General features: G+C 44.2%; 1 protein-coding gene across 7 annotated transcripts in view; it reads right to left on the reverse strand.

Annotated features, from left to right (window-relative positions):
* The window catches only part of LOC411019 (neuropilin and tolloid-like protein 2), a 72,850-nt gene that overhangs the window by 24,410 nt on the left and 31,123 nt on the right, over positions 1 to 17,317 (reverse strand). For 5 of the 7 annotated variants that reach the window (XM_394492.7, XM_006567255.3, XM_006567257.3 and 2 more), the window contains 2 exons: positions 3,143 to 3,582; positions 2,480 to 2,714 (listed from right to left, as the gene is read on the reverse strand). In XM_394492.7, coding sequence (XP_394492.6) covers positions 2,480 to 2,714; positions 3,143 to 3,582 — 675 coding nt within the window. Of the gene's footprint in view, positions 1 to 2,479; positions 2,715 to 3,142; positions 3,583 to 3,754; positions 4,272 to 12,665; positions 12,798 to 17,317 lie in introns of those variants that run through there. The other 2 variants (XM_016911637.2, XM_026440226.1) reach the window with 2 other exon arrangements.

A 17,317-nucleotide genomic window follows, 5' to 3' on the forward strand; every position in this document is an offset into this window, starting at 1 on the left:
GAAACCCCCGAAACCCGGGAATTGGGACATTGACCTTTGCTCCGCTCGAGGAGAGCTCCTCGAAAAGTTTCCACGAATCGTCGCCGACTGTGTCGAGAACTTTCTAACGAGAGTCTCTCTCTCTCTCCCCCCTCTCTTTGTCTGATACTTAAAGAACGGTGGAAAACGATGAGCCGAGAACTGAGAACAGTACTTGAAATAACAACGATTGCTCTCTTCAATTCGAAATCGAGGGGGAGAGATTTGGCGCGCGATTCAACGGCCGTTTAACGTTGGACAATTTATGCGATTCGAAGCGATTCGAGAATTGCGCCAGTTCACCGCCGAGACTTCCCAAATCCCTACCAGATCCGATATCGATGTACGGATAATTGGGTGTTGTAATTCACGCAAGGCGGTTAATATATCGTAATCACTTGGTGTGGATCGATGGAATGCCAGGTGCTGGACCGTTCGAATCCATCTTACTCTCCAATTCCACCCTTTCCTTCCTTATTCAAAGTACTTTCCTCGAAATCCTCCATTGGAAGCACGCGCGAAATCTAACAGTCGTGTCGCTACGAATTACGTATTCCGGTGTACAGTTCTCGAATATTCGTGTCGTTTAAGCGGTAACGAAATTGGAGATCGTTTCCTTTTATCGCCCCCCATTCTATAATCTCTTCTTAAAGGAGGGCGTTAAGGAGATAATTTCTTGGGGGTGGCTTAGCGTTCCTTATCGCGGTGGACGAGGAATCGGTGTCCGTGAAAAGAATATTATTATCGCAACGAAAATACGTATTCGCCCCGCGCGACGTAACGTTGTACATACATATCGCGCGTAATCCGTGACGAATACCGCCTCCATGCAAATCCGAGAATCCAATACGTGGGATATTCCACGTTAAACGGGCAGAAAGGAAATAAGGCACGCATCGGTGTTCGGTAGCGCGATATCCGGCTCCGCGTGATTTACAAGCGGTTCAATATAAATTTATTCACCGCGGCTCGCGAGCAACTCGCTTTATAAATGATTTATACACCGCTTTCGTTCACCGCTTCGTGTATTTATTATTTTATCCCGAGGAGGAGGAATTTTTACGATTCCGCGATTTTCGAGGAAAATTCGTGGGGGAGAGACGGGCGAGACGAGCTTATCGTTTCCAAAACTCGGCCGAGGACCAGAAATCCGCGGCGGATACTATTTCGGTACACGAGAAGAAGATCCGGCGTGTAGCGGCGGCTCGCCGACCCTGACTCAATTTCGAACACGACCCGGCTGCCCTCGTTTGCCCGATCCAACGAATTTCGAAGCGTTTCAAACAACCGCGTTTCTCGAACGCGAATAATCTTTTCTCCCTTCTTTCTCTTTCTTACCCGAATTATTATCCGAATGGAAAGAAGGAGTACTCGTGATTCGTAACTCGGAATCGTAAATATAAACCGAGAGTATTTTTCAGGGAAAAGAAAAAGGGGGGAACGTTCGAAAAAATATTCGAAAGAATCGAATCTTTACGCTACGTTCGCGAGCAGAGAAATATTTTCCCGAAAATGGATACATCCAGTATCCATATATATATATATATTCCAAGATTTATCGATTCGTTATCGAAACTTGGACCCCTCCCCCTCCCCCCTTTCTGTCCATGATTTATTATTCCGACCCGCATTCGCCGCTGGATCGTTTTACGCAATTACTCTTCCCACGTTGGGCGGAAAAATGGCGGAGAGGGTGGAAGAAGGAAGGCGGCATATCGCGTCGAAAGCCCGGGTTAAAAGTGGCGCGGCGGTTGTTTGCCCGTCGCGAATCGTAATGCATTTCCTTTACGAGCGATCGGTCGCGACGATACAGACCGCGTCTAGTGGCCGACGCTATTAATTCTCGTAGCGGCGCTAGTTTTCTCCCTCCGGCCAACGTTTATTACGAATTCGGTGCTCGCCGATTCGACGATGTTCGATCGTCGAGGGAGAAAGAAGAAGAAGAAAAAAAAGAATCGAAGCGCTTCTTCGAATGCGTGGTTCGTGGATGAATCGACGACGAGCGGGAGGGAAATTTAATGGCGGGCAGGGCGTCTCTCTGCTCGTCGGGAAACCACCAGAGTGTATCAATCACAGCCGCCGAGCCGTGTTGGTCCTCCTCTCCCATTTTCCAAGTTTGCTCCGTAACCGACTGCTACCGTCGACTTATACATACGAAACGAGCGAATTATCGAGCAACTCAACTTGGACAGTTAAGTCGAGACCAAGAGTCGAGTTAATTCCTCGAGTTAGATCGATAAATGGAGGGGGGAGTCGATCCTCTATCGTTAAATTTCATCCGTTTCGTGTAACGTGGGGCGTCGACGTACCACTCGATACTCGAGTTATATATATATATATCGGGAATAATCGAGTGTCGAGAACAAGTTCGTGCCTCGTAAACATCGAGATTTTATATCGGCGTAACACGTTCGATTTTTCGTTCGATCGATTCGGATGATGAAGAACGGTGTTTACTCACCTTTCAATATCTTGATGCACTCGGTAAGGTTTGGATAGTTGTCCGGGTAGTTGGGGCTGTAAAATTCCCGTTTCGACTCGTCGCCCACGCTGAACTTGTCGCACACGTCCGGCACGTGCCTCATTTGCCGGCGTATAACGTCGTTCACGTTGTACGCTTTCGTCCTCGGCGTATCGGCGTTCCAATGATTTTTCGAACGATTCTCGGTTAACTTGGTTCCCTTGGTCGCCACTATCTGCACATATTTCAAAGTTACGTGACAGTTTGGCCGGGCCGCGGTTAACCGGCCGATCATATTCTTTCGTGGATCGCGAAAATGGAACGAACGGTTTAAAATAACGGGCCGATTTAAAATCGAAAATTTACTTTGCGATCGATAAGCAATAATCCTATCGTCTGATCGTCAGGTGTCTGGTCGTTAATTATATAACGGGGCAACGACGCTTTGGGTAACGTGGTATCGTGATAGCGTTAAATCATGGTTATCGATCTGCCGTCGAGATTATTGGTCATACGGAAACGTACGTACGTTTTACCTCGTAAAAACCTTGTACTATTTTTCGGAACAAACTGTTCGAGATCGCCGCGTCATCGTATCCATCTCAATCATCGCGCGATCGAAGATCTGAAGTTTAACGGCGAAGAAACGTGACACTGACTTACGTTGTCGAAATTTCTGGTGAAAACGACCTTCTTGTCGATGCTCGTCGCCGTCGACCGGGCGGACAGATTTATCTTTCGCCCCGTGTCGTCGTCCTCCATGCTCCCCGAACTCGAGTATCGACCATTCGACATCTTCACCTTCCCCGTATCGTTCTCCCTCGACGCTGGCAACGCGTTCCCCCGCGCTTCTATCCTCTCCTCCCTGTCGGGGCACGCGGTGGTGGGGGCGCTTGCCTTCATCAACCCCGTTTCCCGGGAAGAATCGGGGGTGTCCGCGTGGCTGGAAGTCGTCCGGTCAAACTTTCCCATAGATTTCGTTTCCCCGGTCGCGCGTTCCGTGGTGGAGGACCATGCAAAGGTCGTTCGGCCTCCCTTTCTCGCCTCGTGCGTATCCCACAGTGACTCCTCCTCGCGTGTGGCTTCCGCGGCCGCCCCAGTCACTGAAACAACCATCCAAAGTCCAAATCTCGTTACCTGGATTAAACATATATATTTATTTCTTTATTTTTCTTAACGATTCTAATATCGATTTCTCGATTAATCTCACGAAAGGGGAGGGGACAGGCTTCGAATTTTTTCACGTACGAGAAATTTACGCTCTCCTACACCTACCTGGTTAACTAGCTGGGCGGGCGCCTCGAAGGTCCGTAACGTCGACCTTAATTCTTCGAAAATTACATTCTGCCAAGTTAGGACTTCTCGCGCATGAGAGGACACACGGGGGAAGGGATGGAAGGAACGGAGGATGAATGGGGATCGCGAAATAATTGGTTGGAAATTAGTCGGAGGGGAAGAATGGAGAAATTTGGATTTTGGGAAAAAATTCGCGATCTGGAAGCGAGGATTTGAGCATTTTTTTTTATTTTCGCCAAAGTGGCGCCAACGCAGCGCGATCTGGATTTGACATCGGCCGACGCACAAACGAAGTCGAATACCGCTCGATACGTAACTGGATTTGTCACGGACTTTGCGTGCCCGGTTTTCTCGAAAGGCCACCAACCATCGATGGTGCTGGCAAACCCCCCTCCCCTCCAATTCATTCTCGTCCGGTGGAATTGCGAAATCGTTGAATGGGTCACGTCGAAACGATTCGAGCTTCTCGCGCGAGAAAAAGGTGGGGGGAAAAAAATAAACGTGGGTCTCTCTCTCTCTTTCGTATCGATATATTTTAACGCAGAAATTTCAAAGATTTTCGCGCGAGGGTTTTTTCCTTTTTTTTTTTTCTTCTTTTCCCTCGAAATATTCGAAACGTATTCGCCGAAAAAGGTTTTCCGAAAATTAAATTTAAACTATCGAGCGAAACGAGCTATTTCCTGCGAAAAATAGCTCGTAAAAGTTATAGCTCGATGCGGGGCGGATTTTTGACCGGGATAATGTCGTAATCGCGAGCATCGAGTTGGCGCTCGATGATACGTTTAAAAGAAGGGTACGATAAAATATTCGAAAAATGGAACGTTCTAATTTCATTAACCGGCGTGCTGGCCGTGCGTCATCTTCTTTCGCGGCAAGACCATCAATTTGCATCATTTATGGACGCACTCTTTCCCCACGAAATGCCGTATGAATGAACCCGCATTCCCAAACCGCGAGCTGCGAACTTGCAAATTTGATTAGCAAACATTAGCGCACGGCGAGATAACGCGCCGAGTGTCTCCGACTGCCCATTTCTTTCTCCCCCTTTGCATTTCAAGGAGAAAACTTGTTATAACTCGAACACGGACGTTTTCATATCCCATCCACTGCGTTCGTCCGCTCGACGTTTGTTGTACACTCGTGCTATCGCTTCAATGCGTCCGACGATCCCCGACGTTCAATTCATTCTTCTGTGTTTATAGTTGGAGGATAAAACGTGAAACTCGGAACCGGTGTACAGAAAAATGAAAATGGAAAAGTTGCTTTTTTCCCCCCGATATCCGCCATGGTTCGTCAGTTTGTCAGTTTCAGACTCGTTGTAACAATTTATGACAATTTTTAAGCAAATTTGCTTTAATCTCTCTGAAAAGGAGATAATAATTTTCGAAATTCATTCGGTGTATCTTTCTGCAATTTCAAAAGTGAATTACACGCAACTCAAAGATCTTTCTAAGCTTTCTTTCTTTCTTTCTTTCTTTCCTCTTTTTTTTTTTTCTTTCTTTTTTATTAAAGTTACCACTCAACTCGCGACTCTGGTTTATGTTGGAAACGCGACGTTTTCCAGAGGATCTCGAGGAGTTGTGGCGTGGTTGAAGCGTTTCCGTGGTTGATTTCCTCGCGCAAAAGCCAGAAGATGTATATCTTGCCACGTTGGCCACGTAAATCCGATCTTTTCGCTTGCAGTTTACCTTTTTCCCCTCTCCTTTTGCCGCCTCTCTTCTTCCTCCTCCTCGTCCTCCTTCTTTTTTTTTTCTTCCGTTTAATGTCTCGGCTTTAAAAGCACGTTTCGTCTTCCATCGCTATGCCTCGAGGAAGAACGACTCGGCATTATCCCTCTTCTTCCGCGCGCCTCAGGGTTTTACCACGTTGTTTACGAGCGTGCTTCTCCCTCCTCGTGCTTTTCATCTCTTTCTCCAACCCGCCGCGATGCTCTCGTTCCTTCCTACGTGATCACCGCGTGTTTTTTTTTGTTTCCCATCCCCAACCAGGAAATTGTTCCACTAGATTTCGCGCTAAACGCGAACATTTTCATCTTTTAGTAGTTGATCAATCCAGTTCCCACTTGGATGTGTGAAATAAATAACCGCGCTGTTTTATCGTGGGATTTTAATATTCTTAATACAAAAAATCGCATCGAATGTCGTACGAGTTTGTGAATCGAACAGTCGAATGAAAGTTTCGTCGGTGAGAAAAGTGTTTACTTAGAGAATTCTAAGATTTCTAAGATAGCGTGGGAAAAATAATACATCTTTAATTAATCAATTGTAAAAGTGTAAAAGATTAATGTGCAAGATTAGTATTATAACTATTACGAAGAAAATAGCGTATCGAGAGGATAAAGATGTTATCCTTACTTAAAATAAGGTAAATAAACGAGTAATCCTTACGTACACACAATATTATCTCGTGGTATCGTAGCTACGGTTTGAATTCATTATTACGGTATTGCTCTACGTGATAATTCGAATGTATAATTCGCCAGGCCGGTTTAACTATTTATATTACCTGCCGCAATGTCAGGCCGCGTACCGGACTCGCGTATTACCTTCTATTTATAATTTCCCACGGGATACCGGTTTTGCGCAACGATCTGGCCCCGGCTGCGCCGCCTTCTTTTCTCCTTTTGTTAATCGTTTAATTTGCCGCCAATTCATTTTCCCTCCGCAGGCCGGCCTGCACGTGCTTCCGCCGCCGAACGTTTCGTTCTATTAATTGGCGACGCTGCGGGACTCAATTAACAACGGAATAACCGCGTACAACAATTTAACAATTTAACGTCAAATTATATTTCGAAGTTTTCTTTCCCGTACAACGACGAAGCACTTCTTTAACGAATAATATCGAAGTAGTTGTTTTGTGAGTGAACAAAGTTTTTTCTAAGGAACTAATTTTTAAATGGATGAGTTGGGACGATGATCTTTCACGTACGAATTAATTAATGATATAATTGTAAAATAGAGATTTTCTATATTAGATAAATTACAGAGTACGTTCTTCTGGTAGAATTTCCTTACGAAAGAAGCGGCTAATAATCCCGATGATCTAGATTTACCGTGGAATGGATGAAAATTAATTAAATAGGCGGCATGTATCGCGCATAACAACGCGTACCGTCAATATTTCAAAATTGCGTGTACCTAATTAAAAGCGTATGAAAACACCGTACGAAATGTGTCAGCCGAAATATTTGCCAAATGCAAATTGTTTCAACATGCGAGTCTATAATTATCGCGTATTTTTATTTATTCCTTTGATTAACGGCCAATCTCGCCTAAACTTTTCTTTTTCTTTTAATCGTCGTTAAGATTTCGATCATCGAAATCGATTTTATCTGTACGCGCGTGTTGATCAAACGGAAAATCGTTGTCGCAAGAAGCAGTTTTATTCCTCGATTCGAATAGCGAGAAATTTATTTGTTTGACCAAGTTGCCGGGCTCCAGCTGCCTTTCCCAAATACTCGCGCGACGAGTAAGCACTCGATGATATATCGAAAAAGTTTCGCGCCAGAAATCCTTTGGAATATAGGAATCTTTCCACGTCTTCGAGGATTTCCCCACCCTCCCCATGGAATGGAATATATAGCTTTTAGAAATTCATATCGAGCCAACGTTTCATACTCGATAAGTATTTCACCTTTATCTTTATCATCTCTGTCGCCCGATCTGTTAAATTTCGACTCGAGGCACAGTTGTGCTTTCCGCCGTGGACGTGTTGGATGGCGATTAAAACTTGTTGCGCCACTAACGCTGAAACGTTATACAAATTGGAAACTTTGCTAACTCGCTCGAGGAACTAACGTAGATTTACATCGCGCTGCAAGACAAAATTCGCCGACCAACTTTCGACCTAGACGATTGTCTAGGATCAGACTGTGAAAATCGTTATTTCTCTTGATTTTTTATTACGTTTACGATCAATCTTTATTTTGGAAGAGAAAGAAAAGGTATAAATAGATTCCATCGCGCGACGAAACATTTTGAAATTTTAAAGTTTGAATTTTATTCCCTGCCTAGTAAAAATTCTTTTGTCAATCGCGCGTATATCGGATATCAAAATATCGCGATACACGGTGCGCGACGAGTAAAAATGAAAATTCTATTTTCTTAGCTTCAACGATGGACGCGCTGTGAAATTCTGCCTGTGAAAAAAAGGGCAACGTTGCAAGAGGGAATTGGCTCGATCGAATCGTACTCTCTGACAATAGCTATCGATGCAAATATTTGTATTTTTATTAAAAACACGATTATTATGTACGTAACAATTTGATATTGTACACAATATCAATATCGTAGATGATGGGGATGAAGCACCGTAAAAAAAGAAAAAAAGAAAAAAAAAATTCGATATTTACAACGAACGATATATATATTGGAATAAATTTCAGACAGATATCGATTTGTCAACATCATCTCGATAGATCGACAGAGGGAGAAGATCCAGAATCAACAAAATCGAGAACAATATTTGCTATATATCCCGAAGCGTCGGTCGTAGAGTCAATCGAGCAGAAACAAAAACTTTCGTTCGTTGTTTACCAATGAATTATAGAGTTTTATTCGTGGTCAGTTGTAAAATACGAGGAACGAAGCGGGGCGCGAAGCCAACTACGAGGGAAAAGGAATCTACAACTCGACCCTTCGTTAAACCCGGGCCAATGCCGCCTGATTTATGTCCCTCGTTGCCTGCAACTTTATGGACCGACCTATCTCCGCCCCTAAATTCATTTTCCTTCGGCCAACCCCTTTCTCCCTCGCTATTAATTATTCATCTCGATTACAGATCCGTTCCAAACTTCGTGAACGAAAAATGAAATGTTCAAAGTAATGCCTCAACCTGCAATCTTCGTTCGGAATCTCTTCAACAATCGCTTATTCGAAACATATTCATTCTCCAAAAGAAGACTCGAACAAAATATTTAAAATGAGTCGAAATGAATATCATTGATCGACATTTCTTAATCTGCTGTAAATTCGAAAAACGATATCTCTCTCCTTTTCCTCGTCGTTCGTTTTTATTTTCTTTATGCTTTTCGAGGAAATGTACGTACATGAAACGCTACTTTCGAGAATCTTTGCGAGGAAAGATCGATAAGTAACGATTGATTGTTCTCGGAGGGAGAAGGGATAGAGGAAATTCTTGCATAGAAAGTTTGGCCGCGTGGAGATTCAACCACGGTTGTTGTTGTTTCTTCTGTAATAGCGCATTCGAAGAAACTTGGCCGAATCGGGCAACCGAAGCCAACTTTTCCATTACCGTTTCGGATGTTGCAAATTAATTCAGGCCGAGATTTGTGGCGCGTTTGGAAACTCCGCGAGATAACGCCGCGTTTTCTTCGAGAAACGCTTCGTGTCCAATTGCGGAGTTGGTAAAGAATTTTTTGATCGAAAGTTTAACGACGGAAATCCGATTAGCCGACCTCGACGTCGACAAAAATCCGTTGTTGCTCGTCTCAAGCCGAGGCATGTCGGGAACGAGGGGGGTGCATTCTTTATACTAAAATGCCGCCACATCCTCCTTCTCCTCCTCCTCCTCTCTTGTGAAACACTCGCTTTCCAATTTACGATCTCGTTTCTCAGAAGCGATTCGAAACAATTCGACGCATCTTCTTCCTTCCTCGATAGTTTTCGAGTTTTTCGACAGTTTCCGTGTATTCTCACGACAGGAGAATACCTGTCATTGACAAGCCTGATTAATTTAAAAAAGAAATCACTCGGAGTCGTATTTTTTGAGTTGAGAAACGCGCCAGATTCGTTCAGTTGCGCCGAGTTTTATTCAGCTTCCAGAATAGACAGGTCGGGATACGACATCCGGATTTGCAAATTTCGTCCCGAATTTCTTCAACCAGTTCTTCAACCAGTCAAAGTTTTTAAACTCTTTTTCTTCGTCATAAACTATCGACGGATGGGCAAATCTGTGATCGAAATCCACAGGGAGAAGAGAAATCTGATTTATCCGATTGTTTCGATATCGTTTATCCGAACATCAACGTGTTCCAACGCAGAGAGATTCTTCAAAGCACATGTTTCGTGCTTCTTCCGTGGTGGTAACAGGGACTTGACGTTATAAGTAGCCAGCGGCACGTTGGAATATTTCAAAGAAGGAAGAAACGCAAGCGATACAGTTTCCTGGTGCTTATTTAAAAAATAATCGAAGGAATGTTTAACGAAAGGCGAAATTCATCGACAAGGAAGCAGTAGAAAGCCACTGCATGTCATGAATCTCGTTCATGGGAAGGACGAACGTTATTCATTTCCATTCGGTTTAATAATTTAACGCTTTTCAGGGGATTGGCTTCTTCTTTCCTGATCCTGCAAGTTTGCAGGGAAATTTACGTCTCGATGTTTTCTGCCCGCAACCGCGGAAATTCCCTAAAATTAAGATTCCTTTCTCTCTTCTCCCATTAAAATTCAGCAGAGGCGCATCGTGGCAGGTGGCTGGTTCACGGTTAGTTACACGGTAGTTGAACGGCTCCATCTTTTCTTATTTTGTCAAAAATTCACGAGTCCCCCCGAGGATACTCTAATTCCGCGCGGGTTAAACAGATTACGACGAGAGTTATTTCCTTCCCTTTTTTTTTTTTTTTTTTAGAGGAGCGCCTAGCTCCTCACGAGAAATCTGGTTGAACTCTGGCGGAGTTCCGGAAACCGTGATGGCGCGCTCGCTTCCAAGGGAAACCGGGCTCGAAGCCAGTCCACCATCGACCGGCCATGGATCGTAACATTAGACCCGTTCCGCTCGAATCTCGGCGAGAGTTGCACGTCCTGCAACAACCGTCTCTCGTTCGTGGCCCGCGCCATCCATCTTTTTCGCTGACTTTGCCCACGCCACCACGGCCAAGATTTACAATAGAAATTCTCCTCGGGGATTTTCCAGCGAAAATCCAGCCGCGTGCGTGAAGCCATTAGCGGAGGGACGTTAATTGCAAGGTCAACGTGCACTCCCCGAAAATGGTACTCCACGTTGTTTCCTTCTCTCAGCGTTCTTGTTGCGTTCGCTCCAACGATTCGATCGACTGTTACATCTCCCTTTTCTCCCTTTTCAGTATTTTTTTCCTCCCAGCAAACTTTCGCATTTTCCTTTCCAATTTCTCTCATCTTAAGCAAAGATAAGGATAAGATTTCTCGCGCGAAATCAATTTACAATTCTAAAACAGCCCGTCGGATCTCTCGCAAGATTTAGATTACCTTACCGCTCTCCTCTCCTCGATAAATATCACGAAGACGTTAACCGCGCCTCGCCTCGAAGAAACAGGAGATCCGCGGGTGTAAAATACGTAACACGAGCCCCGTAACACGCCCAACGGCTACGGTTTTGCGATAATGAATTCGTCTTTCGGGAGGGATGGAGCAGTAAGGAGAGTAAGAAGCGTAGTTGGAAGCGGGCAAGCGTAAATTTAATGGATTCCATAGTTGTTCGCCGCTACTTTGCCCGACGAATGCCTGGTGTATTTATGTATAATCTGGAACGATCGAGGAGGGGTATGGTTATTGTTTATCAATCGAGCGATTAACTTTCTTCTTCCCATAGATAGAAGTTTCGAGTCGAAGTTAAAAGTGGAGCGCGGATCGTAAACAAACTTGGAAACGAAATTTCGAACCGCTCCGCAGTTGTTGTTAACCTTTGGTGGGAAAGGAAGAGTCAGTCGATTAAATACTGCCGCGAAGCTATCACGCGTTTACGATCGTTGTTCTCGCCTCGCCACGCTCCACTTGCTCGCTTCGAATCGTTGACAATGCTCGGTATGCGCATAGTTCTAAATATATATACAGTGAATGCGTATCCCTCGCGATCCAACCTTCCTTCTTTCCTTCCACCCGTGTCCGTGTTAATTTTGGACCACCTCTCTTTCGCGCAAACGAGAATTCATTTTTCCCCCCCTCTCTCTCTTTACGTAAGTTTTTACGAGCTCTCTCTCTCTCTCTCTCTTTGCTTTGGCATCCGTGGAATTCGAATCTCGAATTCGAATCACGGGGGGGAACAGGCGATGTCCAAATGAGATAGGAAGGAACGGTCTCTCGTCGATGAAACTCGTTTAATCGATAGGACCGTCTGGCTCTGCTAATGAATTCTCGTTTCGATTGCCATTTATATATCGATATTCGGGCGATGATCGAATCAATTTTCATTCCTGCGAAATTCACGCCGTTCTCGAAGCCAATTCTCGAAACGTAGGTAAAAATTTTATATTCTTTTTTATCATGATTCGTTCGAGAGTTGACAATCGATCGTTGATGAAACGATAGATTGCCTTCGTTCCACGATTCGATTCGCTCTTCTGTGAAACAGTATCCAAGGAAAGATTTCTCGCGTTGCGTCTTTTAAAATTATTTCGAAGCAGACGCCACTTTTACAACGCCAGTTCATTGTCGTCGAGAAGTTTCATTGTCCAACCGGTCCAGAAATGTTTTTTGGAAGGACGCATAAAACCGGACGGAGATTCTCGCGGCGTTTAAAGAAGAAGAGGAAGAGGAAGAGAAGGAAGAGGAGACGCGAGCGAGAAAGGATAACGCGTATATATATATAAGACGAGTGTGTGAACAAACCCTGCCACGTTACACGTAGGAAACGCTCGAAACTTAAACTGCTGCTCCTTTTAAAAGGGAAAAGTTCTCGTGCCAGCTTCGAGTGTGCCTCGTACCGGCCGACTTTCTTGTCCCAACCCACTTGGCTACGGGCGACGTTGGAAGTGTTCCCCAGTTAACACGGAGTTTATTCCACCCTTTCTTCTGCGAAACAGCTCTTCTCAACGGGAGAAAAAGGAGGAGAGAGGAAGAGGGGAGGGAGGGGGAAAAAAATTCAGAGAGCCACTTCGCCCCCTCCCCCTTGTGTACACGCGAAATTCGCGATCAAAAAGTTCTCGACCACGTTTTAATAATGGGGCGGTACGTACCTGCGAGCGAATTTCCACGATCGAAATAAAATAAGGGGTGGAAAAGTGGCCCTAGATTCGCTCTTCTCGCTCTCCTCGTTTTTTGTTCCACCGCTCGAAAAATCACCAATTCCGTCACATGCTCTCTCTCTCTCTTCCTCTCTCTTGCGGTTTACGGAGAGGGGAAAATTTCAAACGAGTTTAAAAAAAAGTATCCATTACGTCGAGAGACGTATTTAAATAGAAATTTTCAGCGTAACGTAACGAGCGGCGTTGTTGTACGTGTTCTTTTTTTTTTTTTTTTTTCCGTTGCGCGATATCACGTCCCGGACAGTTGTTTACAGTCGTATACAATATAACAATGAACGCGAATGCAAATAGTCGGGAGAAGGAGGAGCGAAGAGGGGAATTATCGTTGGAGATGGAGAGGAGCGAGGAAAAGGAGGCGAAAATTAATTTTCCAGGGGAATCGCGCGTACGACAGTGTTAAAGATACGCAACAAACTCGACGGTAACAGTTTTCTCGGCGAGAGATATCGATCGTCAATTTATTATTATTATTGGCTACTATCGACGTTATGTCATCCGTTGATATGATTCCGCGAAATAATTAGTTTCAGAACCGTGTGCTTTTATATTTATACATCACTAATCAACCGCTGAGAACATGTTCGAATATACGAATTCTCCGCTTTGCATTTACTGAAATGACACGTACAGAGAGAAAGAGAGAGAAAAGATTTCATCGTTTTTATCGTTCCTTCTTCTCCTTTTCCTGCATTAAAATTCCATACCGCGTCCACGATTGCCTCTTTGGATATTATTAATCCTTAAACCGAGATCGGATCAATTCGTCGTAATTGAAATTAAAAGCCGCGACCGTGAAGCGTGTCGAACGTATTGCATTGGAAACGAATTATTAGGAGGCGCGTATCCGTGGATCCGTGATATGAATTATTTGGGTGCCGATGCGACGTCGAACGCGTAAAAAGAGAAGTAAGGGAAAGGGTCGGTAGGTATCTTTCCTCGGGATAGAATAGGTGCATCCGAACGATTAATCCATTGTTCGGATGCACGGGCCCTTTCTCGCGCATAAATCATAAATCAACCAACGATATCGGAATTTTAAAAAAAAAAAAAAATAGGAGACAAAAAGAAACGTAAAAAGGAAAGTCGTAAAACAAGCCCCGCGAACTTTTACTGGATTTTCCCTCGCATATAACTTTTCACTTATATACTTTGCCTTTCGAAATTTTTGCATCCTCCCTTCCCGTGTACATCCCCGCTCCGATCCATCCATCCATCCGTCATGAAATTTTTCCGTAAAAAGCGACAAAGATTGGATGGAAACGGGGAAATGGGAAATGGTACGAAAAATATACGCGTAAAACGTTTCAACGATTATTATAAAATTACGCCGAAAAATATTCACGTCCAACCCATCAATCAATACGTGTTGCGTTTTAACAATATTGTATTTTGCAACAAGCTCTTACGCCATTATTTAGTCACGAGCAAAGTTCGACAAACACGGCGATTCGATATATTTATCGTCGTATAAAAAAAAAAAGGAAAAATCACCACGAACAACCCCACGTCACCGCCGTTCCAATAATGCAAAATCGACCGTTCGCGCAAAATTGCAGGAAAATTTAATTCAACGTTAACCAATTATCCGACTCGGGATATTCGATTCGTGGAGATAATAATATTTCCAGACTCCCAAAGAAAAGTTTCGATTTTCAAGCCTGGAAAATGTCGCCCCGTCCGGTATCGAAAGCCCGCGTAACAGTTTTCGCGGGTCGTCTATCGTTCCCCCTCGAAAGTAAAGTTATACGAAGGGGCGGGGAGGAAATTTATGCGAGAGGGAAAGTGAAGTTTGGCGGACGGTTACGATAAAACCGCGGGGCCGAACGACCTGTGGAGCGAGCTACCAAGGGATTTCATTCCCCCGTTTAAAGCAACGTGCCTCCCTTCCTCCTCTCGATAAATAAGCATCGTCGATCGATATCCCGACGTTGAATCCCGCGTGCGCGGATCGATCGGCCGTGATAAATTTCCTATTTATTTTATCGTGGATGAAGAGCGGCTCGCTACATCTCTCGACTCCGTCCTTCCCCCTCCATCTTGGCGGAGAATCGTAGGGAAATGGTGGAATTAACGACGAATGGAACGAATTGTGATCGATCGATAGCCTCCGTTGTTATTTCTATCGAGGGATGAAGAGGAGGATCGACAAACGTAGGCGCGATCGGGGTTTTCTTTTCGACGAGTTATCGGTGTGATTGGACGTGGCCAATAATAATGCGGGAACAATTGCGTCAATTGCAGGTGTCACTGTTCGCTTATCAGAATTATGGTAATGTCGTGCGGTTATTATGGTCGTGTTCGGGGGAAGGGGGGAGGGGTACGGCTGGCTTATTTATAGCGAGAGCGCGTTTTGCGATCGTGCCAGGCATACTAATGCACAACTAATGCGTCGCGCGCAAATACGATCATTAGACGCGTTGGATTGGTTGCACAGGTATCTGCGAATCTCGATCGTATCGATTCGCTGGTATTTGTACGCTGTTTTATCGCGACAAGCTGGGATACGATTGCGTCTCGTCTTGGATTCTTTTGCTTGCCGGAACGAAGTATCCCTTTTTCGAAATTCGTTCGAGAACGAATGGTTTAAAGGATTAAATTTTCGAGCGAAATTTCCCGTCGAATTGTTGCGAAACGAAAATCGAAACGAATTTCCCGTCCGAGTTTCGAGCGTTTCGATATTCTCTGAAATATTCGACGACACGAGCAATAATATCGAAAAATATTTTAACGATACGCCAGTTTTAACAAAATATCGGCCCCGATCTCTCGCAAATTTCGCGCGTTGAACAAATACTCGTAAAGTTTCCAACTTTCCACGATATATCGTTGGAAAGAATATTTTCAAGGGGGAGAAGAACCGTTTCACTTTCCACGGCTGCTGGAGAACGGGCTGCGGAACCGCGCGGAATAGCAAAATTGTCGAGTTGTTTGCGGGAATCTCGTCCCCTCATCCCCCCTGGTGAAGGATGAATGTCCCCTCTTTAGCGCACGAGATAAAGAGCCGTCGATCGAGGGAGGAGGAACCGGAGGAGTTCTATGCAGAAGAGGTCGTGGAATAATGGAATCGGGCATTATCGGGTATATACACGTGCGTCTCGAATAAAGTTTCCCTCCCTAGAAAGGTGGAAAAAAAAGGAAGAAAAAGGAAAGAAAGAACGGTCGGTACGATAAGCCGGATAATCCTTTCCAAGATGGACGAGCGAGTTTGCTTGCGCTTGTAAGACGTCCCGAATTTGTTGGCCAACTTGGTGAAAAGTGGGATCAAACATCCCCTTTTCCACCGAATTTTACGTCCAAGTATTTTTTAAGGAACTTCATTTATCTTCGAATTTTCTCTCCTTTTTTAAATAACATTCGAAATATTCGGACAACGAAGGAGATCTCTCGCCATTTTCTTATTGTTCGAGGAAAGGTGAATTGAACATTGTAAATAATCCCTAATGCGATTTTAACGGTGTAACAGTTTTAACAGTTATCCAAGATTTAACTCTTTTTTAATCGCGTTAAGCGTGGTAATTTCTGCGAATGGAAATTTTACACCGCTCGTAGCTCGGATTACGCATGGAAAATTAATTTCTCTGAACTGGATACGCGTCTTTCGAGACGAGACGTAATGGAGAAAGATGTTGAACGAGATTTTCAAAGAGGTGTGATCGAAATAACGATAAATCATTGGAGCCTAAGCACGAAGCTCCAGAGATGCATCCTCGTCTCTGGACCACGTGAGCCTCTCATTAATTGCAACAATTAATTTTGGAGGAAGGAGGCTTGATTTAAGTCTCCGTATTCACCGAATGAAATGGTATAATTAAATATCGATCGGAAAATTCCAGGATTGATTCTCTTTGGATTCCCAATTGGATCGTAATTTCATAACTTGTTTTTCCAGAGGAAGCAAAATACGACGACGCGTATTTCTATTATTTTCACCTTGGTTCATTGTGCGCGCGTGCATGCGGAGGAGGAAGATATACGTTCGAAATTTTGCTAGGGGGATCGAATTTATAGAAGGCTTCCAGCTTTGATGCAACTCCGCTCACTCGACAAATACGCATTCATATGATGGAAATTGGTAAAAAATTGATATTCGCTCGATGGATTCGAGTCGTGTCGAATTGAGCAAACATTTAAAATAATTTAATCGATCGACGGCGTGTATCGATAAAAAAAAAAAAAAAGGGCAAAGAAAAAAAAAATATGGAAAATGCTCTCGACCTGAAAACCCTTACATTACAAATACTAGATTATAAACGATCCAATTGCAATCAGGCTTGTACAAACGATCCCGTTTCCCAGTGTTGGTGCGTATACATATTATCTCGAATTTCAAATTTCGTCGGAGAAGAGTAATACTCCCTTTCGTTCCAAATTATTTCCACGCATCTGTGTCGAGTTCGAGCGTTCAGACTGACCAAACTTACAGTATTATCGCAAATAAAAGAGGTAGCCAGCTCCTCCATTTCTCCTCCTCCTCCTCCTCCTAATTTTCGAAAACTAGCCGCATAAGCGAGAAAACGAGGGATTTCCATCGAGCGCAAAAGTTACCAAACGCGCGCAGTTTAATTGTTAATTAACGCGCGGTC

Source organism: Apis mellifera, linkage group LG4, assembly GCF_003254395.2.
Source record: "Apis mellifera strain DH4 linkage group LG4, Amel_HAv3.1, whole genome shotgun sequence".
Taxonomy (NCBI): Eukaryota; Metazoa; Arthropoda; class Insecta; order Hymenoptera; family Apidae; genus Apis; species Apis mellifera.